Source organism: Mchenga conophoros, linkage group LG4 (assembly GCF_057382185.1).
Source record: "Mchenga conophoros isolate Kocher_MC1m ecotype Shallow Benthic linkage group LG4, M_conophoros_male_GT1.1, whole genome shotgun sequence".
Lineage (NCBI taxonomy): Eukaryota > Metazoa > Chordata > Actinopteri > Cichliformes > Cichlidae > Mchenga > Mchenga conophoros.
In genome coordinates, this window is record NC_140529.1 from 5,604,719 (window position 1) to 5,631,137 (window position 26,419).

Here is a 26,419-nt window from a genome sequence, read left to right on the forward strand (position 1 = left end):
TGAGCCTAAACCACAATAAAGCAATACATAGCATGTTGGATGACAACACTGGAAGTTCTCAGGAAGTAAAGAAGGCATGGGGTTCAGACTCCAACTGACGGAGGAGCTCCGAGGACAACGTCTTTCCTTCGGTCACCTTGGCAGAAGAACTCCTCAGATGAAAACTGGCACAGAGGAAACAACCCAGAGCTTCCTCCCCAGCTCCTCCAGATGCAACAGAGGAAGATTTTGTTGTCTGTCTTTGGCTTCACCAAAACTACCACGACAATATCCCACATGCCAAAGCAACGGAGGAATGTGCTTCTTTTGACAGCAACACACAAGGAACCAGCAGTCAGTGACGGGGAATAAAGGATGTGTGAAAGCAAGAAGCAGTCCTGGACTACAATACGCACAAATACAGCTTGGATAACTTAGAGGGTGTTGGCACCTCGAGCTGTTGAAGGAAAACTAACTGATGGCTGATGGCTCTTTTCTCCAATCTCCTGGATGTCTTGGGATACGATGTCTTTGTCCTGCCGGCAGTGTTGGGAAGGTTACTTTTAAAATGTATTCCATTACAGAATACATGCCCCAAAATGTATTCTGTAACGTATTCCGTTACGTTACTCAATGACAGTAACGTATTCTGAATACTTTAGATTACTTAATATATTATCATGCTTTTTACAACTACATGAATGTACGATTGCTGTGTGATTTATTACTGTTACTGAAGGTCCGCGGCTCCGAACTGTAGTAAAGGGACCTCTGACTAATACTTCGGGTCCCTGTCGGCTCGTAGCAGAAAAATAGCTTTACTTTGTTGTCTGGGTCAACTTTTCTTGCGAGAGACAGAGAGAGGCGTTGAAAGGCTGCTCCAACGGAACTTATTGTTTCGGAGGAAAACACGAACACGGTGTACAGTCGAGTCTTAATAGCTTACTTACAGCTGGGCTTTTGGCTGCAGTGGTTATTATTATATTTACATGCTGCTCGATGACAGCTCGTACTTTTCTCCTTTTTCTCCCTCCGTCGCTCACAGACACATAACGGGTATGGTAGTTCATTCTCCCTGCAGCGCGGACTACACTGCCCATGAGGCTACATTCTTTAGCGCTATGCCTGTAACACTCTGCCTAGTGCATTCATATGAAATCACAGCCGTTTATTTTCCAACAGAAACACACTGCTGCTAACCAAAATGAGAAGAAGGTGCAAAAAGGCACACCTCCAGGATTGGAACAGCAGCCCCTCAGGTGTAGAAAGTGTGCCTACAAAAACCACTCTAATGTGGTTAGTACATCCTGCTGCTAATGAGGATGCACACAGAAGCACACACTGGAATATAAATTTTGATCATTTTATTGGGTCATTTGGTCATTAAATTGCTTTTCTGCCCACTAACACACCATGTGTGATATTCTTTTTAGCCATTCACCCCCCCCACCAAAGAAAAAATGTAACAAAAACAAAAAAACAAAGTAAAAATAAATCATTGTTACTGTTACTGACCTGCAATGATGACAAAAGGAAATATTAGGTTTCATCATTTGTATGCTAATGGTGCTAATTTAAAAAATCAAGTCAATGAAAGTAGAAAAATGTTTTAATATATATGAATTTTATAGCATTTTGTAAACATAAACAGGGGGTGGCCATTTTTGGCCACGAACAAGCTGAGAGGGAGTTTTTTTGTTTTTCTGTCACTGCACAAAAAAACAAAGATGCATAAAACTTATTGATACTTTTAATTATTGCTACGCATCTAACCTCCATCATGGTTACAAAATAAATCAGTTTGCATGTATTATTTAGAAAAAAATTGTGATTTTATGCTTTTATCCCTATTTAAATCATTAAAATTATGTGATTTAACTGGTATTTAAGGGGTTAAAATTCTGGATTTGATTGAAATTTTGGTCTTGATGAACAGCACTGATGCTAATCTAAAAAAACAAGTCAAAAAATTGGAATTTTTTTCTTAATACATATGAATTTTATCATAAGTAATATGATACAAACATATGTTTAACAATTATATAAAATTGCGAGATTTGAGGTTGTCTTCCAGCTAGTGCAGTGGACAAACAAACTGGTGTTTAAAGGGTTAAAAATTTAAAAAGTAATAATTATTTTATGTTCATGAAAAGAACTAAAGTTACTTAAAAGCTTTGTGTAGAAAAAATGGCAAAAAAACATGAAAATAATCAAAATTACAGACCTAATGTGTTGGTGGCCACTTTTGGCCACGAACAAGCTGAAAGGTTGTGATTTTGAACAAACCCAGAGGGTTAATAAAGTCAAGTTCAGGTTATCATCTATGAATATTTACAACGATGCAGCTCCTTGTGACCACTTGTATATGGTGAACTCTCTTGTTAAAGGATCACAGCATCAGCAAACGTGTGCTTTTAACAGCTTTCTACAAAGCTGTTTCCTTTACAAGGAAAGATCTTGTGGATTTAAATATTCTGAGGACTTTTATTCACTTGTATTTAACAAAAGATTGTGTTTTTATTGAACTCACAGTTCAGAATAATCCTTGTTTATGTGAAAGTGGGTCGTGGTACGGCCTCTCAGTTCTGCCTGAAACAAGTGTCTCTCCCTTCGTCTTTATTCTGACTGCTTCCTGCTTGTCAACAGAAAGCTTTAAACAGCAGGTAGGCTGTGGTGCTGCTCGCATTCATTTGAAACGTAATTTTGTGGTATTTAAGCTATGTGGATATTTTCAATTAACACTGTTTATTTGACTGCATTTGAGAGATATGGCATGCTTTTTACTCCACAGTGACAGTTATAGTAACCACCTGTTTTTATCAGATTTTTATTATTTTACACTTTATAAGTTGTTTAAATAAAAAAAATCATTTCCATCACCTTATAGAACAAAGCACTGGCTGACATATGCTCCCTTCCTGAGACTTGCCTTGTGTATAAAAGTATATCAAAAGTATTGTAAACACAGCAGAAAAACAAAAATGAAAGTGATGTAAATGAAAATACACCCATAACAGCATCACTGGAAAAAATGTAAAAATACAGTAAATTAAAGCTATAAAGGTAAATGAAAGTATAGAATTACAATGATGTTAGTAAAAAAGTTCTGTATGTACTGTAAGGTATTGAAAATGCAATAACCTGTCAATAAAAAGCAGTAAAATCACAGTAAAAGTACAGTAAATGAGTGCAAACAGCTGCTGCAGCGGTGGCGTCACTGCACCTTGCGTTTGGCAGTGACAGCTTCTGCCAGCAGAGGTCGCTGGAGCTCTACTGTATCTGGAGAGGAGCTCTCGCTGATCGGTTTCTACCGAGCAGCTCGTAAAAGTCATCCAACCACAGAGACACAAAAACAACAACCAAAAAAAGCAGCTAACCAGCGGGGGCCGGCAGGACCCGCTTTATATAAGATCAGGTAGTTGCTGCTTGTTTAACGGAATGAATTCAACCACACCTGATGAACGACGACCGAGGAGGGAGAAGGCTGTGTGTGTGGACAGAGTGTGAACAGATAAAGGTGTGAGCGAGCAGGAAACGGGTTGGGGGAGAAGATGAGGAAGAGGAGTAGGGGTGAGGAGGAAACAGAGAGAGAGAGGGGGACGGAGGAAAACAGATGATGTGAGGGGGGAGGAGAAGGAGGAGCAGAGAGGAGGCAGGCACTCAGTCTGCTTTGCTTCGCAGGAGGAATCGGCAGCAACAGAAGGACAATGGACAGCGTTCACCGCGGGTCCTAACGAGCACCGGGCAGCTTCATCAAGCTGGAATACAAGGTATGGCTGAAGGTTAGCACACGGGTCAGTTCGTGCCGTCGTTTTACCCGCGTTAAAAAAGCTGCCGTGTGTCTGCGGGAGAGGAGAGAGGCTGCAGGAAGGAAGCGACGCGGCGCAGCAGACGCTGAGCGGGGCCTGCGTACCGGCTGCCTCTGGGTCCTGGAACCGGCCGGTGAAACCGTCCGATACCGCCACAGCTCTGCGCCTTCATCGTATCAACCGGGTAATAACGGCCGCGCTGAAACACAGCAGGGAAAGACACGCGGGAACACCCTATTCCACTGCTCACGCTTATCCTTAGAGAACGCCACCCCAAAGTCCTTTACAAAAACGTGAAATTTTGCACTCGACTCACTGCCAGCAGGGCTACCCACCCTTTTATCAGACCATTTGAAACTTCTCCGGGTTCCTCGGGGTACTCTGTCGGATTCGGCGCCAGACTCATTAGTCAAACCTTTTTATTTCAAATTAAAACCAATGATAACGTGCGAGCATAGTGCTACAGCGTATTGGTATTGACGTGCAGTGAGCGGGACCACGGCACGCGACCCGCAAACAATAGTTGACATTAGTGTGAGATAAACGCTGCTGTGTGTGCTGCTCGGACGCCGATTTGTTGAAAAGTGTGCGCTTACTAACAGTACGTATTCAGTCTTATTTGGCGATTGACGTGTTTGCTAGAAAAGAAGCGGCACAAAAAAGGAGCCGTTTTCGGATAGGAGTTTGGTGCGTGGAGCATATGTCGCTATGCCAACAAAGCCTCTCTCGAGCTTGTGGCAGCAGCAGCAGGAGGAGCACGCAGGCAGACTGTCTGCCAGAATGAACCTTTGCACTAGCCGAGGCCCGATGCAGCGATTGTCGTGTGAATAGATGGAGTCATTGTGTTTACCATAATGTGCCTTCTGTTGGACACTGTGCGTGACGCACGCAGGGCATAAGGACTTTAATGCTCGCGTCTGAACGGCCAGTGTATTATCGTGCCAGTTTCAAGCATTATGTAGCTGAGCTACTGCAGAGACTGTGACACAGACAGATGTGAGCGGTTACAGTGAACTGAGCACTCCTCGGTTTTACAGTATATCATGAGACAAGGTCACTTGTGCCATACTAACCACCCAAACACTTAGAAAAACACAGGGAAGGCTGTGCGTGTGATGTAGCCTGTATTTAGTGATGGGAGGAGGCGTTCAGGGACCTCCCATAAATAGATTACAAGTCAATAGATGCTTGCCTCCATATGCTTAGGGTGACTGGTGCAGGCAGTGGTTCTGGTGCATTGTTTTTATTTTTTGGATCGTATTGCCGTACTTGATACTGAGTGTGTGTGTCTGTGGGTGGAGGATGGGAGCCCTGTCTGTGAGTACAGGTGAAAGCAATATCCTGTTATCTAGTTAGAGATTAGAGAAGTCAGTAAGAGCTGAGGCAAATCAGTGACCCTGATGTTTCGAGAGTGAGACCAACTGGTTATAATAAACTGAAAAGGACGCTGCTGCGTGTGAAACCATGTGTGTTATTGAACAGGAAACCTGGAGCCCAGCTGGTAGTTAGACTCTACACTGAATGGCAGGAAGCAACCCCAAACCGCGAGGGATGAGAGGCAGGCAGGAGGCGGATTGAGTTGTTCTTCGAAAGAGGTGCTTCACCATACTTGTGCTGGATTTAGTTACGTTTCTTTTAACTGGTGGCTACACACCAACGAATGAAGAGGCGCAAAGGCCCGCCCACGTCACGGTGGAGACTGGAGTTGGAGTCTGTTTGCTGGTGTTGTGCGTTTTGGGGGTTTATGTGTGTTTGTCATGCTGTTTGTCAATCAGAGCGGGAGCTTCATTTGAACAATATCAGGAAACGAGCCAAGAACTATAAAAGCTGTGTGTGTGTGTCTGTGTGTGTGTGTGTGTGTGTGTGTGTGTGTGTGTGTGTGTGTGTGTGTGTGTGTGTGTGTGTGTGTGTGTGAGAGAGAAAGTTATTGGCTTTACATTCAATTTGCTCACTTGACTTCACATGATCTGTATGTGAGAATTGAGTATTTAGCAAGACAGTGTCACAAGACCGTTGTTGCAGTGTGTGTGTCTGCCCCCCCACCCCACCCCCCATGGCCGGCAGTGCCATCTGGAGTAAGTGTGAGGCCAGACTGTACTATAAACACTGCTTCTTATTACCCAGACTGCCTTTCAGCTATGTTTACAAGTAGAATTCATCATTGTTTTGTCTGATAATTTCTTTTTAATTACTGGTTTTCTCCATAAAAGGACTTCCTGCAGGCAAAGATGGCAAAAGTTCAGACATGTGACCCTTACGCTAGCATCCAAAGATATTCAGATTGCCCTCGTGTCTGAGTAAGAAATCATTATGTCCTCATAGGAGGCGTCGAAAAGGTACATATTGACATCACTGGATAACACTTGAGCCAGTCCATAATACTGTTTGTTTGCCAGGTAACTACACACTACTTACATTTACTTACAATGTAAATTTATCTTCTACCTGAAGTGATGCAATACTTAAAACTGATCGTGCATCACTTATAACTAGTTGCACATTACTTAAAATTACTTACAGTTTAATTATTTGTTCTTTCCTGTAAAAACATGACCTTATTCTAGTGTGTCTACCTTAAAATGTTTGTAGGCAATTATAATGATTTCAAAATAAATGCATTGAGATTCCACGTAGCTACAGCCGTGGGCGGTAATATAAAGTGTTGCCTTTGTTTAGTTTAATTAGTTTCACATCTCTAAAAATGGTTTCATCTCCATCGACATCCTGTTTGTTAGCACCGTCACGGAAAGCTAAACGGTTACATGATCCAACCTGCTCGGGGTTCCTTTAGCAACGATGCATGTTGCTGCAAAGCATTTGTAAGTAGCTGCAAGTGGGAATGAGAGGAGTTTTATGTGCAACCGCAAACGCTGGAACGTCAAACATGCACCATGAATCTCAGTCAGTATCTCAGGCTTCTGCAAACATTCTGTTTCAACCATTTTTCCTACCTTTGGGCCTCTGTGATGTCAGCTACTCCAGCTATTCCTAATACGTCATCTTAGGCTCACAGCTTTGGTTGTGAGCACAGAGGTCAAGCCAATCCAGACCTTCTGTTTATGAGGCGCAGCCAATCAGAATGAAGCTGTCTTAGAACAACTTGCTAAAAAGCTATTCCAGAAGTTCCAGCAATAAAAACATGGAGATGGAAATGTTTAAACCTTAAGCACAAGCCACTGAGGAACATTCATTTTCATTAAGTTCTAGTTTATCATGCAACAAAGGAAAACATCTGCTAGTTCTTGTTACTGAGCTGTATAGATTTCTTAGTCTGTTGAGTAGAGAGTTGTTCATCTTAAGAGTTTAAAATGTAATTGCTGCATTGACTTTTGATTAACAGCCAAACACAAACTCGACTACGTTGCACAGAAGATACTGGAAAATGTAGCGATTTAGTTCAGGCAGTTTGTGGTGACCTTGTAAATTCAAGTTGTGGAAGACAAATGAAACACAGCCTTAGTTGCCCATGAAATCGCGGGCTCCTGTATCGGTGGCTATCCTCATTTGGAGTCCGTTTGGTACAATCCTTAGTGGAAATTCTGATTCAGGTTTTATACTTGAGACTCAACGAGGCAAAGTACAAGTAAATGCTGCTCGCAGTAAAATAAACTGTTGCGCTTCTTTGCATTGAGCAATGATAAGTTAAAGTAGAGGTAACATTGTGACAGTGTAACATAAATGACAGTATGAATTTTCACACAAATCCCACAGTCTGCTGGAAAAATCAGACGTGTCTCTGGCTGTGTCCACGTTCCATTAGATAATCCTTGAAATTACAAATGTATTTATTTATTTTTCATCAGGGTTAGATTATTGAAGTACTAAAGAAGGGGAATCACCTGTCTTATCACCTTGATGCTACTTCGGCTAGCTAAGAAATGTATTTGCACAAAACCCCATGGCGCTATTTATGAAGATGTAACAGAGAAGATTGCTACAAATTGGTAACCATAGACTGCATGTAAAAGATGGATGCCGTGGTTGGTTCTGATTTTACATTTTAAGGCTTTAATGTTAGTGTTTTGGCTTCTGCCATGTTCATTTCTTTCAGCCAGAAGTTAGCATATTTAGTTGAGAGGCTTAGATGCTAATTAGTGCAAAACAACAGTCTACTGAAATACAAAAGCTGAAGCACATATTCCTTGGGCAGGCTGTACCACACAGCAAGCCATAATACTTGTCTGATAAGTCCAAAACAAACAAAAACACTCCAGAATGGATCGATACTTCACAAGTGGTAGAGACGTTCAGATCAGTGATGCTAATAATTACAACTGTGGCGTAGCACTAAGCTATCAGCTGTGTATGCAGACTCGGCAGCAGCCACACTCTTTAGCACCTTTTAGGGCGTAACAGATGTTTAAAAAAACATGCATTATACATTTGTTATGAAGAGGGAGACTAGGGATCCAAACCTCTTGTGCCAGGTTCACTTTTTAATATTGAAAAGTTGGACGTTTTAGCATTGGAATCTGTGGAGATTGAGTCGCGTTTTTTTGTTTTTGTTTTTTTTAAGTCAATTTCAAGTGGTCATTAGTAGAACTGCAGGTTGTTTTGTTGTTTTTTTTTGGGAACTTGTGCTTTGCCAGGGTTGTGCAGTGATGCCAATGGTAGCATGTGAGGGGTTGCGCAATGTAGGAGCTGGAGGTGCTAGCAGGAATTGTTTGTTTTGGATTGTACAAGGCTAGCTGTCTACCTGAGTTAAGCTAAGCTAATCTAACTTTCCTAATTTAGTTTGATCTGTTAAATTTGGTGCACTCAAAACTACTGCCGTGACCTTAAATCATAAAAGGTCACGCAACTATCAAAGAAAAAAAAATCAAATCAAAGTTGCCGTTATTTTTTTTTGTAGTTTAGCACGTCATTGGCAGATTATCAAGAAACCTCGTTACTCTTTCTATAATTCATTGTGTTCTAATTGCTGTCTCTGTTATACTACATAGTTTTTATAGAGTCAATCAAGCCTGATGAAAACATCAGGAATCCCTGTTGCAAAGATCTGACGGCACAAGCCACAAATGCTGTCAACCAGTAAATGAGATGCTATCACGAGAAAACACTGTGATATCTTGGGACCAAAGGGCTGTTCTGTGTTCGTGCTATGTATTTATCTGGCAAGTCTATCACGAAGCAAGTTTGGCATTAGGAGCAGCAATATAAACACGCGGGGGGGGGGGGGGGGGGGGAGTTGTCACACTGCGTCATTGTTTTAATTGGATTATATTGACTGCTGCGGCAGCGCCGTGTGGGTGTACACAGAGGGGCGATTGTGATGTCGTCTAATGCCAAGTTCGCTCATCTTCAGCTTAGTTATACTCTGTTAACACTCTCCCAGCTGGCTCCTACAGGTGGCACAAATACATGTGTTCGTTAAAGAGTCTTTGATTATTGATCACAATCATATGCAACCTAATTGTATGTATCAAAAATCTTGTCTGAGCGACAGCATACAGCCAAGAGGTCCTTTGTAAACTAGGATAGTTACCCTTGAGAAGCTGGCACCGCTGGCTGTTTGGCATTTTGGGCTAAAGTATTACTTCAGTGCAACAAAATGAAGGCCTGCTGGGTGGCTTCAGCTGTTCACTGTGAACATCTGTGGTTCTTATCTGCATGTTTGCAGTTGCACAGCAATTTGCTGGTTAAAGCTTTGAAAAATGCAACATGTAAATTTCATTTGCCTCATATCCTTCAGAATGTTTAAACCGATGCACAGACGTGTCCAGAGTACACGGCTCATTGATCTCTTTCTGTTTTATTCAGGAGGTGAATGTCAGACAGCTCCAGGATGCTGCCCCCCTCATTCATGCCAACCTGCTATTCACCACGGGACATTTGACTCACCAAACATGATGAAGACTGAGCCTCCGTCGGCCACGGGAGGCAACGGGGCCTCCGGTGGGAGCAACGGGAGCTCTAATCTGCGAAGTCCGTCTCCCCACCGCAATGCCTACGAGGCAGGTCTTGCGGCGCTGAAGAAGGCCACAGACCACCTCAACAATGCCGCCAATGGAGGCGCTGACCCTGCCTCAAAACCCGCTCCTCTGCCCCGGCCTACTGGGAGGGGCCGGAAATATGGCTCAAATGTTCACCGTATCAAGAACATGTTCATGCAGATGCAGTCTCCCGGCGATGAAGAGGATGGAGCCAAAATGATTGGTAACTAGCCTTTTCACAGAACCCTTTAGAATCAAGGAATGTAGCAACTTGTAGGGTCGGTTACCGAATTCAGTTAAGGCAGCGGTCCCCAATCCCCGGGCCGCGGACCGGTATCGGTCTGTGAGTCGTTTGGTAATTTCACACCCGGGCCTGTGAAATTTATGGTTTTCAGGGTTTTTATCTGATTATTTTTATCGTTTTTAATAGTTAACTCGGTTTCTCTGGGTCTGTCTGTTATGAATAAATCTTGTTGTATTTATCCGAGACACCTTAAAGGCCAGTCAGAGAAAATATTGTCGGACATAAACCGGTCCGTAGCGCAAAACAAAAGTTTACGGACTGCTGTTTTAGGGTACCGACAAAATTACATTGGTACTAATGAGGACTGATTCATAGTAGATAAGGTTCGGCTGTTCGTGTTCCCCTCGATGTCACACGTAGCGTCACCAGTGATCGTGTTGGGTTTTACCATCATTTCAGTGCTGAAAATTACAAGTTATACAGAGAGCGATGCGGCAATAGTTTGGGGGGAAAAATTCTGCAATGTGTTGATGTATTTGCTTTCTGTCTCGACTGCTTCTACTACTATACCAGCGCTGATGTGGAGGTTTTGTGTCAAGTGTCGATCAGAAGACTACTGCAGCAAGTGCGGCTCTCAGACACCAAATTTAGAATATATTATGCCAAAAGTAATATCGGTTGGTACCAGTATTCAAATGTGCAAGATAAACCCAATACTTTCAATGACAATGATTCCTTTTCTGACTTCTGACAATAACAGGCCAAGTAACAACTGGTGAAATGAAGTGGCTGAGTATCAAGTTAAGCTAATGTGAAAAATAAGGCGAGATTGAATGACTACCAATGGAAAGTTGGTAGACAGTAATGTGAGTGATATGTTGGAAATATACAAGAGGGTTACTTACACAACTAGAACCACAAATATCCTCTAATTCTCAGGTGTCGGCCATCGAAAGACAGAAAAATTTTAAATTCTCCAGTGTTCACAAAGAGAAGCGGGTTTACCATAGTAAAGGTTTGATCTAGAAATCTTTAAAAACACAAATTATCTGATAAGTCAGCTTCGAATGTTAGCACGGCTAGTCATGTTTTTGTGTGTGTGTGTTGAGTGCTGTGCTCAACAACTCTTTTTACCTCTCACCAGTCAAACAGTCAGAGAGGGTGGGGCTTTCAGTATCTGCATTGTGATCAAAAGATGGTTTTTTGTAACCTGGAAACAACAAAAGCTTGAGAAGTGCTCTGAAAATAAAGTCACGGGGACCATTAGTCCTCACACTCAAAGCATTTTGCTGTGATGATTCAGTTCTCCTCTGCCTCCTGTCAGAGTGGAACTGAGCATCCAAATACATTAATAAAAAGATTTTCATATCCTCAAAAGATTTTATCTTAAGCGTAAAAACACTGTAGCTTCTGCATTTTTCCACCTGGTATTTGCAACCTTAGCACTTGCACTACTGCTACACTACAGACAGAAGAAGCCCTTTTTTACATGGATTAGCTAGTAAGGTTGCTAGCTAGGAACTAGCTAACTAGCCTTTAGCCGTTAGCCTGTCTTTTGTGACCAGTATCCTTATGTTGCATATGTGTGTATTCTTTTTACAAGATTATGGTTTTGAAGTGAGTTCAGATTTTGTTTTTAACATATATTATTAAGCTCCTGCTAAAGCGGCTAAATTTAACCACCAACACTTAAGGCCATGTTTATTGATAGTAGCAGGCATAGAAACTGGGTTATGAACAAAGACAAATGTGTTGATGATATCCACGCTGTGATACTTCGTGTAGCCAAAATTCATTAATGATAAAAACCACCTGCTCTGGTGAACTCCAGTGGTGTTAGCCTGTACTTCCCTTAAAGGACAATTTCGTTTTTTTACAACTTGTTTATTTTCTGTCATTAGTAGGTAAGGAACAGGCAGTGAAACTGTCCCTGCCGAGAGTATCCAGCCTCAATGAGCACGTCGACCACAGCGCCCTGCTGAAACTTGGGGGCACGGTCTCTGAAAGGGTCAACCGTTTTGACTCTAAAGTTGGTAGGGAGGGCAGTGGCTCATCTGTGGGCTTGTCCAAGCTCCAGGAGACCAGGAGGATCTTTGAGCAGCGGACTCTGCAGGTCAGATGTTACACTTGCGTTGTTATTTTTTATCATTTAGTTGACATAGCTCGCTTGTAATCTTTAACTGACTGGTTATTTGTGCGTCCTTCAGGAGAAGCAAGCTGCCACTAACCGCATCTTGCTGAAGAAAGAGCGGGCGTCAGGCTTCCAGGACAGCCGTCTAGATGTTGTGGCTCGCTTTAATGGGTCCACCGAAGCTCTGGACCGGCTAGATGATCCCCCTGTTCCCACCCCTCCTTCTATTTCGTCTACTGCAGCTTTAGCCGGGCCAGGCGAGGCCGTCAGTCCCACTGTGAGCCAGCTCAGCGCCGCATTCGAAAAGGGTGACCTGCAAAACAATCTCTACCTCCCCCAGCGTCGGTCAGCCCCTGCTTTGGCACCAAAACCCAAACCTCCACCCAGGGTGGAAGCAGCAGACAGGAAGGTGAAAAGGATTTTCTCAAAAACTTAAAACTTTGCAATTAAGCTGTAGGGAAGTTCTTGAACTAGAAAATCTTTTGATTGCACTACTACATGATCTCCCTGTGCTTTTCTTCCAGACAAAGGTGATACCTGCAGATAAGGACGAGAAAGATGAGGTAAAAGCAGGAGTTATAAGTAACCAGGCAGCAGAGCTACATGAAGAAACGGGTTCTCTAGAAAGGAACATGGAGGGAGCCGCGACCAATGAAGAGAAGGATGCATTTGGACTGTCGGGGGACCAGCTCTCCAACTCTTCCTATTCCTCCTCTTCCTCAGTGACTGTCACTTCCATCTCCTCTTCATCGGAGGCCAAACCAGAGCCGGCAGCAACTGAGGCCAAGGGTTCGAGTACAGTGGAAGCCTCTGGGCTGCAGCCACAGTCTGGCGATCAGGACAGCGCCACTGCGGGATCTGAGGCCGCGGGTAGGCTGGTGCAAGCTGAGGTTCATGCCTCGCTGGAAAATGGAGAGAAAGAGCCTCCATCTTCCTCTCCTTCATCGGAGGAGAAAGAAGAGGACTCTGAGGAGAGGGCCAAAGAAGATGAGAATGACGAGGATGGTTCAAGGAAGGAGGATTATTCTGAGGGAGATCTGATAGATATCAGCGCATACAGCGGGCTTGGGGAGGAGGACTCTGGGGGAAGCCAGCTGGACGATGAGGACGACGAAGACGAGGAGGAGGCATATCAGCCAGAGTCCAGCTGCTCAGAAATCCCTGGCCTTCCTGAGGAAGAGGAGCCTCCGCCACCCAGTAGAAAGATTCGCTTCAGCACTCAGCCAATCAGAGTGAGTTTTTTCTTCTTCTTTTTTTTTTGTGCTCACATAGCGCACATTAGTCTTAATTTTACTGTATCCACCACTCCGATTTCATAAGAGGAAGTCAATCTTGAGCCACTTCCTCTGTGGTTTCATCTTCCAGACACGGCAGTTACTGCTTTAGTGATATTTAAAGCAAACGCCACCGACTTTCCAGTAGTGCACAGACTCTTAAGTGTTCATTACACTTAATATGAAACAATCAGCTTCATTAGATTCTCTGGATTTATGTGTGCATTTTGTGCTGATGTCAGCACAGAAAGAGAGGTTAAGGAGCGAGCTGATCGTTAGGATTCATCCTCCTGAATTAAGGTGCTGGTCGAGGGAAAATGTTGAAGGTAGCACCAAACAGAAAGCGCTGATCTTTTAATAAATATGAGGACTTGACAATTTATTTAATTGCTCATAAACTTGTACCTGTTACATATTTTTCTATTAGATTGAATAATAGAATAATAAGTCCCTTTTGCCTCAGTGTTTTAGCATCTTGAAGTTATATATGTTGGTATTTCAGAACCACAAGTTTAGTTTCACAACAACCCGAGTAGCTGCTGTTTTCAGCAAGGAAGCGAGCGCTAGCTGCTAAGCACTAAAAAGGCAGGAAGACGGGGTCAGTAGCATTAAGTTAGAAAGGCCTTCTGCTCAGTATCTTGAGCTCCAGACTCTTGGTTTACAGTAAGTTAGATCATAACTAACTTAGTCGAGCGATGGCACTCGCTTCATGCATGCTCTGCAATTTACGAAACCACGGAAACTCAAAGAAAAATGAACACTGCCCTAAAACAATTGAAAAACACTCAGTGACTTCCTTCATCACACACGAAGGGTGCACAGGGGATTTTCACTCTTTGATTTCGCCATTCTACTTCCTGCCAGTGCTCAAAGTGTTTGTTAATGTAGCTCTTGATTCAAAAGAAGCTCTCCTGTCTGATGGAGAGCTGTCCTGCAGCCTCGCAACAGTCAGCTGGTTGAGCTTGTTGCGTCGTGCAACTTGTCTCGACCTGCATTAATAATAATACGACGCGTCCCCTAATATGTTTAGACAGCCCTCTGAATGACATACCACAGAGTTTGATAATGTAGCACGTAACACTGATAAGAACAGGAAGGAAGAGCGCTGCATGCCGATCTAGAATTGATGTAACTGTATAACGGCAAGTGATGGCGAGCTTTGCCCGCTCGGTCATGTTTGCTACTACGGGGTGGTAGCAGGAAGAACGGGTTTAATTTCAGGCCAAGCGTCAGGGCAAAAAAAGGAATTCCTTTCATTTTCATGGACCTGGAAACGTTTAGCTTCTGACCTCTTTGGCCACAGAGCGGCTAAAAGTGGAGCTGTGGCCTGAGGCTGTGTTGTGTTGTTTACTACAAAGGTAACAGCTGCACCCGGGTAGATTTACAACTTTGGGTCTCAGATTCAGATCGGGTTTTTTTTTTTAAAGTAAATATGTGTCCGTGTTTGTGTGTTGCCGTTCTTTCCTCTTGATTCAAAGACATATTTAAGTAACTGTGATAGATTTACAGAGAAGATGTATAATTCTTGGCGATGAAGTGCAAGAGTGGGCTGCAAAAACATTTCAGCCACAGTGATTCAGTTGGTTGCTAGCTGCAGCTTTGTGGCCAGCGTTTTCAAGGTACACTTCCTCCATGCCCGCCCCATCTTTGCATCTCTGCATCATCAGAGTGGGCTCTCACTTTGAATAAAACACAGCGGCTTCTAAGATTCAACATTTGGGTTGTTTTTTCTTTTCTTTTTAATGCACTTCATTTGAGTTCTGCACTAAACACTATCTGGCTCGTGCGAGTTAGATGATGTTTGTGTGCGTGGCTTTTCTGCTGTGGACAAAAACAGCAAAGATACAAGGATGCACCTTTATCCAGCCTGATACCTGATGATGATGATGATGATGATGCATGCAGGTGAAGTGCTGATTGGCCGACACAGGGAGAGTAATGGAACCAGAGTTTGCAACAAAGAAAGACAAAATAATAAATCATTAAAGACGGAGTAAAAGCGAGCCCAGACGATTAGCACAGATGACATCGTTCGTTGTTTTCGACTCTTTGTCCTCCACATCAGGAGGATTTTTCATTTACTCTGTTCTTCGTTTTATATTTGAGCAGCTGTCTTGAATCATTATTCAAAGTTAAGGTTATTATTGAAAATAACTTTGACTAAATTTACTTAACTCTACTTTAATGGTTATTAAGATGTAAACACTGCGTGTATGCAATCAACAGTTAAATCTGAAGACAGCATTCAAACCTCTTTGTCTTTACTCCAACAAATTGTTCTTTTTCTCATGAAGGTGTCCTTCTAACTTCATTCCTCTGATAACATTTTCTGAGCATTTGAACCATGCCTAATGCACATTAATGGTTGTTCTACATATTTTGACAGTGGCCCCCAGCTGTGTGTGCACTAAGGTTGAAACACGTAGACGTGGGTCTACAAACGTAACACCTACACACTTCCAACACAGCAGCAGCTTAAAGCACAGCTTCTGTTGTTTTTTGGAGGCCAGCAACACAGTTTTAATCAAGTTTGAGGGTCAAAACAGGGAGAAAAATATTGGTTTACCAGTTTATCCTCTGCAGTGTGGACATGAGCTTAAAAAGAGCTAGAAAAACATCCACAGAATTAGACCTAAGCTAGCTAAAGGCTGACTGTGCTGACATGGACTCAGTTGGGAAGGTTCCAGTTTCCTCCTGTTATTTCCTTTCAGTCACACTTATGAAGCTGACTTATAAAGTCACAGAATAAAACATGACATGTGGTCCACTTTCGTGCTCCTGTTCACTTTGTCGTGCTCCAGTACAACCCTGGCACTAGCTGACGGTAGATTTGGCGATCGCTCTAAAATGGTCAAAGTCAAGTAACATCCGCCACTTGGTCGTCACCCTGAAACACCTCGGGGCATTTATTCTAACTAAAGTGGTCACTGGGAAATAAAAACGCCATGAAAAGTGCTAAAAAATAGCTTAAAGAGTTTGACAACTTTTCCCCAAAACAAGGCTTTATCAAGCTAACCTCTCCTGTACCTTTAACGACTAGTTTTGACACCTTGTACATATCAACAAAGAACAGTTTCAGGGTTTTTCCAGGGGCAGCTGCATGGCAGAGACCATCCGCTCGAACTTCTGATAAACACCCTGTCGTACAAGCAGGTCCGAAACATGACAAAGCCACTCAGCACAGAGGAGAGATTCAGGGTTACTCCTAATGAGGATAAAGCGTTGAAAAGCCTCTTTCCACTGGAAGTTACGCTTCTAAAACCATCTTTTTTTTTTGCACAATTCTTCCAAAGATCTGAACTCAGGATTCTTTGAGTCCCTTTATCTACAACTTGCTGTTCACGGGGAACTTATAGACGATTATACTTAGTAAAGAATCTGACAACTTCATCCACCTTTGTAAAATGTAAACATTTTAGTATACATGACATCATCTCAGACTCTTGTGACCTGTTAGAGTTTCAGGAGAAACTGAGTAAGCATTCATGTATGAACTGGTGCCGTTTCTTACAATGCAAAGAAGAAAACAGTGATGCTTGTCCAGTCGCTTTGACATTACTGTGTTACAAGAAATGTCAGACATGAAGAATTATTAATAAATCAAATCTGACACAGCAGAGATCATCGTTTTGGTTCAGAGGAAGCTTCAACAGTTAAAGCTAGACTCAGCAGTTATGTGCACACACACACACACACACACACACACACACACACACACACACACACACACACACACACACACACACACACACGCTTCCTACTCATATGCTCGTTGCTATAGAAGATCTATAAATGACGCCGCACTGAAGCGGAGGTTTATGAGGGGGAATGAAATGAAATCACAGCCAAGCAGCAGTGCAGATTACTCACAGTCTAAAGGAGGAAAAACAAAACAACTTGATTTCAGAGTACTGAAGCTACCGGTCAATAGCTTCAGCTGGACCAGGGAACAATAGTCTTTCAACAGGCCTCGCCTCAGGGGCATCTTCTGTCAGGAAAAGTTGTCCAGTGCTGACACGGTGCCAAGCCAGCTAAACTTGGAAACATAAACATCCCGTCTGACAGAAAGTTGGCTTGCTTCAAAAGAGTGTTGGACCTCAACCAGATGCAGGAAGACCATTGGTTGCTGGGTGAAGCGCCTGATAAGCCTTTAGATGCAGGTTATATGCTTTTGGAGGGGCCTCGGTTCGCGGCACAACACAAGCAAAAGAACATTACGTGATATATCGGCTGTTTCGGGGTAGATATGAATGAGTGTGGAAAAGCTTTAATTTCAGGTAACACAAATGAGTCTGACATATTTGTTGGAACAAACACACTTGGTGTACATGAAGCGCCATTAGAGGAGCGGACGTTGTTTGATTTGAACCCATCGCTCGTCTGAGAGGTGTCCCGCTGCAGGGAACAGAGACGCTCACTGTCCGAGCATGTCGAGTGCCGTCAGCAGCCGGTTTCTGGAACGGAGTAATTGCTGTTCTTGCATCATGAAGTTGGCGTTAGCCAGCACAGCTCAGAGCTCCTCAAGTGTTGAGCAAGTCTGCAGAACATCGCTTCATTAAAATGTCCTCTGCAGCTGAAATGCCATGTGATTACAGCACGGGTTAATCAGCCTGTGTGAGAGGTCTTGTGATTTTTGGACTTGCACGCGGACGCTGTGTCATCATAAAGGTTAATGCGTGATGAAGACACGTCGGAGTGGCCGCTGTAGGTTGCTATGCGATTGGTCTAAACTTTCTCTCACACACACAGTGCAGATGCTGACTTGTGTACAAGGCCACCTCTGTAGGACTGTTAAAAGCAGCAGTTGGAATGTGGATGGGTGTGTTTGTTTTCCTCGGGGAGGAAAAAAAAGCGCGCACAAGCAGGGGAAGCCGGCTGATAAGAATCACAGAATAGAGCTTTGTTTGGATTTAAAAAACTACCTGGTGTGTACAGTTATGTGAACTGAAGGGGGAAAATCTCTTTACAAAGGTAATGATGCTCCCAGTTGTGACTGAAATCAGTTAAAAGCCGCCTTTGATTACGTGCGTCACAGATTCAACAAGATGCTGCAAACGTTGCTCAGCATCACATAGCGGCTGCAGATTTGCCAGGATGTAAAATCTCTCGTCTCATCTCGTGCTCCACTGGATTAAGATCTGGGGACTGTTCAAACTGGTCTCTTTAACAGGTTCAAAAAACCAGTTTGAGATGATTGGAGCTTTGGGACATGGTGTGCTATCCTGCTGGAAGTAACCAGAGATGGGCAGTAACGCGTTACTTGTAACGCGTTACTGTAATCTGATTACTTTTTCAAGTAACGAGTAAAGTAAGGGATTACTATTGCAAAATCGGTAATTAGATTACCGTTACTTTCCCGTAGGAACGCTGCGTTACTGCGTTACTAAAACCGTGATTTTTTTTGCGAGAATGTCTCATGACAGTGACGTAAGCGAGTGCGCCGTTAGTGGCAACAGCTGTGTGCAGATCAACAGTGGATCATATATCGAGTGCAGAGAGAGTATGAGCGTGCAGCGTTTAAAGCGTGGAAGTACTGACCTTACTTTGAGTTTGATTCCATAAAAAGTGACAAAAACATTAGCGTCCGTTGTGCGTGGGAAGAAAACTTCTTTTTACAGCAAAAAAACCCTAAACTTCCAAGCAAGCACCGAGTAGCTACGACGTAATGGGAAACTCACAGAGAAACTCACGGATTCTTCCACTGACTGCGGCACACCTGCACCAGGGTAAACCTCCGCCTACCCTGCTCCTGCTTTACAGGTGAAAATAGAGCAACAGGACCGCTGAGTCTTTGACTTTATTTATTTTCTGCTGTGTTTTACTTGCATCTGTTTGAAAGACTGAGTGTAAACACAAAAAATATTTTATTTTATGTGCTGGAATGTGCAGAAAATAGGTTTAAATGTTAAACTAATTTCTTCCAGTCAGAGAATGTTGCAGATAATTAAATTTTTTGCTTGATGCATAAAGTTAAAAGATTAAAACTGATAAAACAAGTTTAAAAAAGAGACTTTTCCATTTGATTACATTTTGTATGATGATTATGTAGAAAAAGTAGAATTGGGCTGAAAGATCTATCGCTTTATCACCTACTCAGGTTGTAAATCGTGTTTTTAAAAAGTAACTAAGTAACTAAGTAATTAATTACTTTTGAAAATAAGTAATCAGTAAAGTAACGGGATTACTTTTTGGGGGGAGTAATCAGTAATTAGTTACTGATTACTTTTTTCAAGTAACTTGACCAACACTGGAAGTAACCATCAGAAAATGTGCACACTGTGCTAATAGAGGGATGGACGTGGTCAGCAACAATACTCAGATCAGCCCGTCTGCCAGTTCAGTCACTTAATCTCCTTTTTTCTTCATTCTGGTGCTTAGTTTGAACATGTCCGGACGTCTGAATAAATGAGTTACTGCTGCGATTGGCTGATTAGATAACGGAGTGAATAAGCAGGTGGACCTAATGAAGTGGCTTGTGAGTGTTTATAGTGTTACAATAGTGGATGTTCATATTAAACAGGGTTTCACATATGCAGAAATGTTTAAAGCTTCAGACTGCTCTGTTTCAGGCCTTTTTTCTGCTCTTGGATCTTTATGATGTCATAAAGACAGTTTAGGGAGTGAATGTGTTTGAATGTCCTCATTGAGTCTGCAGCAGGAATAAGATAAGTAAGGATTATTTAAAGTTACCCTAGTAGAGTCCGAGAATAAAAATACTGAGCTTGAAATGAGCATAAATAAAATGGACCCAACCTTAATGGCTGCAGGACCAGTGTGGAGGGGGAGGAGGGTCGATGGGATGTGGCAGGAAGTGCTGGAAGAGTGGCTTCCCTTTGACTGTGACATGAGCAGAAACTGAAAGTAGTGCGATTCACAAATTCAGAACTATTTATGCAGATCCCCAGAGGAGCTCTGCCCACACACTCGTGCTCAGTGTCACATCACTAATCAAATCGATTAAATCTGGTGCCTGTTGTTTATTAACTCGAGGTTCACTCAGAGGTCACGTGTCCACAGCGCTACGCAGCCATACCCCGAGCCGCCCAACGAAGACTGGCTGGCTAAAATTCTGATCCCATCTGAAATGAATGAAAGACGGCAAAAAGAAATTCGATTAAAGATCCAAATTCAGACGTCACCGTGGCAGTTACAATAAAACTTACCTGCAGACCTGTGATCTGGACTCAATCCTTGCAGCATTCAGTGAGAAACTTTCCTCTGCCAGCTGCTTCTCGGCTCTGTGCTGCCTTTCAGTACGGACAAATTACAACCCAGGAGATGCCAACGCCTGAGGACTCGTCTCCACCAGATATGACTCAACCTGAATTTTCTTGTGATCCATCTGTCAGACCTTAATTTAGAGCCATGCTTCATCCAGGTGGCATTCACATAAGACGCTTTTTCAAATATTTATCAAGGCACACCTCGCTCCTCTGTTGTACAGCCTGTGATAGTGCTCTCAGTTGACCGGCGGCTAACTCAGATGGCGGTTTTGATATCTCTCTGGCAGCTCGCGCCACTTACAGAGGCGGTGTCGGCGGATTCGATTTTGTTTCTACCTGTTGGGACGCGCCAGCCGCCGGGACAATTAGATCACATGACTAAGCTGAACATATTTGAAAGAGGTGTTAAAATTCAGACGTTAATTCCAGTTTTATTTTTCCAGCTCCGGCTCACAACAACAGTTGTCTCACGATGCTTTAACGGAGAGTTTAAAACTGTCAATTACACTGTGACTGACCTCCTGCTTACACAGGCCTTCGGAAAATACTGGTTTTAAAGACCGGCTGAGACAGGCAGACCTGCAGGAGGATACAAACAAACTGAGAACACCCACACGTTTATAATTACGCTGACATTTTACAGTGGCAAAGGCGAGTTTTCTCTGTATAAACACTGTTTAGCTTGTTATCACATGGAAAACTCGTTTTTTAAAAAGGAGCTGATGCTCACGTATCAGAAACCAGAACTAGGAAGTCTCTGATAAAGTATGAGGTGATTCACCAGTACACCAGTACACCAGTATAAATCGATACATTTCAGCATGACTGCAAAAAACTCAAAATATCAGGATGTGCTTGTTTGCGTTTTGGCTAAAAAAAAGAAGAAGCATGTTTACATGATTAATACGACTTTAAAAACCTCTACAGTAGGTAAACAAAAACCGACGGGTGCTAACCAATGTTAGCCTGACCCACAAACAAGCTAGCTGCTTCCTCCTGTTTCCAGTGTTTATACTACGCGACATTATCTGCCTGCTGCTTATAGAGATCTAACAACATGTATGTAGCTCATGTCAAGTGAACGCCCCAAAGCTTTACTTATTGCTTTTATTTTTTACTTAAAAAAAAAATTATTACATTTTTATTTAACTTATTACTTGTAGGGTATTTTTAATTGAATAAGTAAAATTAAATGTTTAATATCAGTAAAGAACGGCCTCGTATATCCATCCATCCACACTGAGCCCGGCCGATATATTGGACCATGTCAGCTATTTGCTGATCTGAGCAAAGAATTTGAAATGAAATAGGAAATTAAACGAGGATCTTTTCAGATATAACCATCAGATATAGTTACATGAGATTTTTAATTGCAAAATATTGGCACCAGTTTGGATCTGACGGGCTTTAAATCAATCCTTCATTCCAGCTTTTTGTGTAGCTTCACGAGTTTTGTGGGGCTCCTCTGATTGGTTTAAACTTCACATGACGTTGGAGACAAAGCCTACTGCTGTAAGCTACAGAGAGGCTACACAGCCCTGTCATGGCGGCTGTGTTGGAGGCCCGGGCTGGTCCCCGGGGACTTCTCGGTGGCTTGGCTTTTATCCAGCGTGTAGTAAGTTTGTAGCTTCTGACTGGCCCGGTTCTGCTGAGGCTTCCATTCACAGCATTGTCAGTCGAAAGAAAGACATGTATTGTTTTCACATCATATTCACTGAAGGGCTGAGCTGATCTGTATGAGCTTCACTTGTTCCCAAAGACGCGAATACTGGTTATTCATTCAAACTGACAAAAGACGAGGTCTTAATACACAATTGTGAAGCGGTCTGCAGGTTCGATTTGATTCTTGTCATCAACAGTCATCATTACAGAGTGACTTCTCTTTTTGAAGTAAAAATGTTCAAATACACCAAGTTGCCCAAGTTTAAATGAACATTTTAATATTTGTCGGTGTTTGTTTCTCTGGGACTCTGCAGCAGAGTCTGTGAGCCACGCTGCCAAACCCAGTGGAGCTTTAAAGTGGATACTGTTATAACAGGACGGAGCCTCTTAGCTGACCCGGCAGCTAGCTGGTCAAATCAGTAAAGAGCCTGATACCAAGGGTTTATTATGATTATGCAAAGTGAACAAACTACCAGCATATGTTTACAACAACAACAACAACAATCTTTATTTATAGAGCACATTTAAAAGCCTTGGGCATACCAAAGTGCTTTACATAAAACAATAAAAGGTTCAAACATTGATAAAGGATAAATAAAAATAACGAGTTATGTTCATAGATAAAAGCTACCAATAAGAATGACTACAGCACATGGGTAATAGCAAGATAAAAGCTGTACCACCATAATAAAAGACACCAATAGAAAGATAGGAGGGAATTAATACAAGAGGTCAATAGGTCACAGCAACCAAACAAACAAACAAACAAACAAACCAGCAATTAAAAGGTGGAGAAGGCAAGTTTAAAAAGATATGTTTTAAGCTGTGATTTAAAAGAATGAATAGAATCAGATGCCCGGATGCCAATCGGGAGATTGTTCCACAGCACAGGTGCAACAAGAGCAAACGATCGATCACCTCTAGTCTTAAGTCGAGATCTGGGCTGAGCCATGTTTACCTATTTCAAGAGAGTAACATTGAACGTATTGATCCTGTGTTAAAAAATCAATATAGATTAGTAAAGTAACAAACTTCATTGAAATACATTAAGGAGATTGTGAGTATGGATTGGACTGTAACTCACGTTTAAGTGCGTAACCTCCATTGGTTTTACTCACTGTTTAAATACTATGTAGTACCACAATCAGTACTGTGGAAATGTTCTGGACTGGAGGAGGAAGAATAGCCCAGATTAAGTCATAATGATGTCATTAGGTTTATCTCAGCCTGAAATCTGAGACCATAAATTTCAGAGAGATGGCGTGAGTGGATGAAAATCCCTGTCATGTTACATTATGGGGTTCTTCTTCAGAGTGGGCCTAAATTAGGACTCTAATGCTTCTCCCAACAACCACACCTTAATCTTAAGTTAATATATTACTAAACTGCTGAAGAAGCCAATTTATCTTAAACCGTGTTTGCTGTTTAGTTTTGTGGCAATTTTGACTTTTATTTTAAGGCACCTGTTGTAATATTGGAACGTGTATTGATCTTCTGTAGAAACTTTTCTATCATTGCTGTTATGTTCTGGTCACGGCTGATGGCCCCGCCCCTCCCTGGTTCTGACAGTTTCTTTCCCGCTGTCAGCAGATGCTTTCTCCTGTTAGTTTTCTCTCTCTTATTGTTTACCTTTGGCGCTGTACAAGTAACGCTGGACTGAGTCTAGGTTGTTTACTCCCATGAATCTAGGTTACAGGTGCATGTTAACTTTAAGGGTCAGCTTTTCAGTTCAGAGTACTTCTGCAGGGTTACAGACTTTAGAGGCGACCTTGTTCCTGTCGTTGGGTGCACTTTACTTTTTTTGTTATTTTGTTTATGTTCTACCTGCTGTTTTATCTTTCTTTGTTTGTGTGTTTGTTTTCCTGAGGAACAGTAGAGATTGTGTTTCTGACATCTTAAAGGAACACCCTAAAGCTTCATGTACGCACAGACACACACGCTAACTAAGCTTTAAAGTTACTCGACAGGAAGGAAGCGTGACAACAGGAAGCAGTCTTACAATCCCGCCCTCCGACCCTGTTTGTGTCACAGTATTTGTGTGTGTACCTCCTACGCTCGAGGGAATGTAATAATACTGTTACATAAAGGCCTATGGGTCTGTGTGTACACACACACACACACACACACACACATTAGCATATCTACCAGACAGGGACAGTGAGAGAGAGCATATCAGTGCCAAAATCCCACTGGGCAAGCCTGAGGTTGCCATGGAAATGAAGCCACGTGATCACAGAGGTGGTCACCAGGGAGACAGATGCTGCTGACCTTTTTTAACAGGGGGGTGTGGGGTGGTTTGGATGGGCTTCAGTAGAAAGATATGGAGCACAGTACAGTGAGAGTGTACGGACTGTGTCTAAAGCCACAATAGATGTAAATGGTTATTGTGAGATAATATTTCTGGATGCTTCGCCCAGTATTGCAGGCTAATGATGTGCAGTGAAGATCTAATGCATCAGTTAAAAACAAGGGAAGTATGTAGAAGCGTACTTCCCTAGCATGCAAACATGCCACCTGTCAAAACCAAGCCACAGCGAGACCCAGCGTCCTCCTGCATGTCCTGGTCTGTGTGCAGTGTTTGTAACCTTATGGCTCTAGAATAAAAAGAGCTAAAGCTGCACCTTTTTCAAAGCAGCACTGGATCAGAGTTGGAGATGGAAAAAGTGTTGAGACGGAGGTTTATTATGAGGCTCTCCAGCTCCCCTCAGCTCATTAGTTCTGGTGTGTGTCCTTGCACCTTTTGATTGACTCTCACCGTTCTCGTCTGCTCCCATTGGAGAGCTTTAAGTTTCTCTTAGGAGTTGATCAAGATGAAGCCAGAGGTAAATGCATATAGAGCTTATTCACTGTGTGGACGGGAAGAACAACTTTAAGTGGCTTCAAATGTTGCTGTATGATGAGACATATGTATAATCTAATAATAATACAAGAATAATAGTATACACACTAAATATATACATTCTTTCACATTATGATCATTTCTGAGCTTTAATTTGTGATTTTTAATTAATTAATCAATTGTTTTGCAACTAAGAGGTGTCTAAAATATTGAATTAGGTGCACCTTACAGGATGAACCACTTTTCCCTTCATAACTTCCTTAATTATCCATTGCATAGATTCAACAAGGCGCTGGAAACATTCCTCAGAGACTGTAGTTCATATCGACGTGACAGCATCACACAGTTGCTGCAGATTTGTTGCCTACACATCCAAAGGTGCTCTATTGATTTACGACCTACAGGCCATTTGAGTGCAGTGTGTTGGTGTGAGATGATTTGAGTTTTGTGACATGGGACAATATCCTGTTGGAATATGGATACGCTGTGGTCATAAAGGGATGCACATGGTCAATAACAATACTGCTGTGGTGTTAAAATGATGCTCAGTTGGTACTCACGGGCACAAAATGTACCATTAAAATATTCCTCACACCATTACACCACCAGTGGCCTTATCCAGTGATACAAGGCATACAGTGCTTTGATGCTGTTTATGGCAAATTCTGACTTCTGAGAGTAAGAGAAAATGAGACTCATCACACAAGGCAACATGTTAAAAATAAGCTTTTTTAACCTTTATTTGACAGCCTTGCAGTGAAGAGTAGACCGTAAAGTGTTTCCCCAGAGAACTGCTGCTCACTGGATATCAACTGTAAACCCTGCAGATGGTGGTGTGGGGAAATCCAGTGTTGTGTTGTCTGAACAGCAGTTTGTGAAATACTCATACCAACCTGTCAACAACAATATGTTCAGACTCCTCTTTCTTTTGGGCACAGCTACAGCTTCTTTGTGCCTTCCCTTGTTTCCTTTCCATTCTCTACAGCTCCTGTCCAAAGAAGAATAATTGGAGAGAAAGAAAATCCCCAGTCTTATGCTTGGTCTTCTTAACCATACCTCAGTGCACAAAGTTCCTGATTAGATATTCTGTTTAACAAGAGGTTGAACAGGTGTTGCTAACGTCGTAGCCATCTTCGTTCTTGTCTACAACGTGAGCAAAATATCCCCAAACAGTTGAGTGAAAAAGACCTTTTTCAAATGGCAGATACAGTTTGATTGATGACGTTTAAGGTTAAATATTTCAATTTTTGTATGAAAAATGATTGGGACATATACCTGAACATGCAAAAAGACGTGTGTAGCACATCAGCATCAAACCTTCACCA

General features: G+C 42.4%; 1 protein-coding gene across 3 annotated transcripts in view; it reads left to right on the forward strand.

Moving 5' to 3' along the window:
• The first annotated feature begins 3,315 nt into the window (after positions 1-3,315).
• The window catches only part of LOC146575387 (neurabin-2-like), a 39,555-nt gene continuing 16,451 nt past the window's right edge, over positions 3,316-26,419 (forward strand). The window contains exons 1-5 of one of the 3 annotated variants that reach the window (XM_085270060.1): positions 3,316-3,749; positions 9,549-9,944; positions 11,870-12,078; positions 12,173-12,505; positions 12,621-13,328. In XM_085270060.1, the coding sequence (XP_085126186.1) occupies positions 9,635-9,944; positions 11,870-12,078; positions 12,173-12,505; positions 12,621-13,328 (1,560 nt within the window). In that variant the 5' untranslated portion in view covers positions 3,316-3,749; positions 9,549-9,634. Of the gene's footprint in view, positions 3,750-3,835; positions 3,973-9,548; positions 9,945-11,866; positions 12,079-12,172; positions 12,506-12,620; positions 13,329-26,419 lie in introns of those variants that run through there. The other 2 variants (XM_085270058.1, XM_085270059.1) reach the window with 2 other exon arrangements.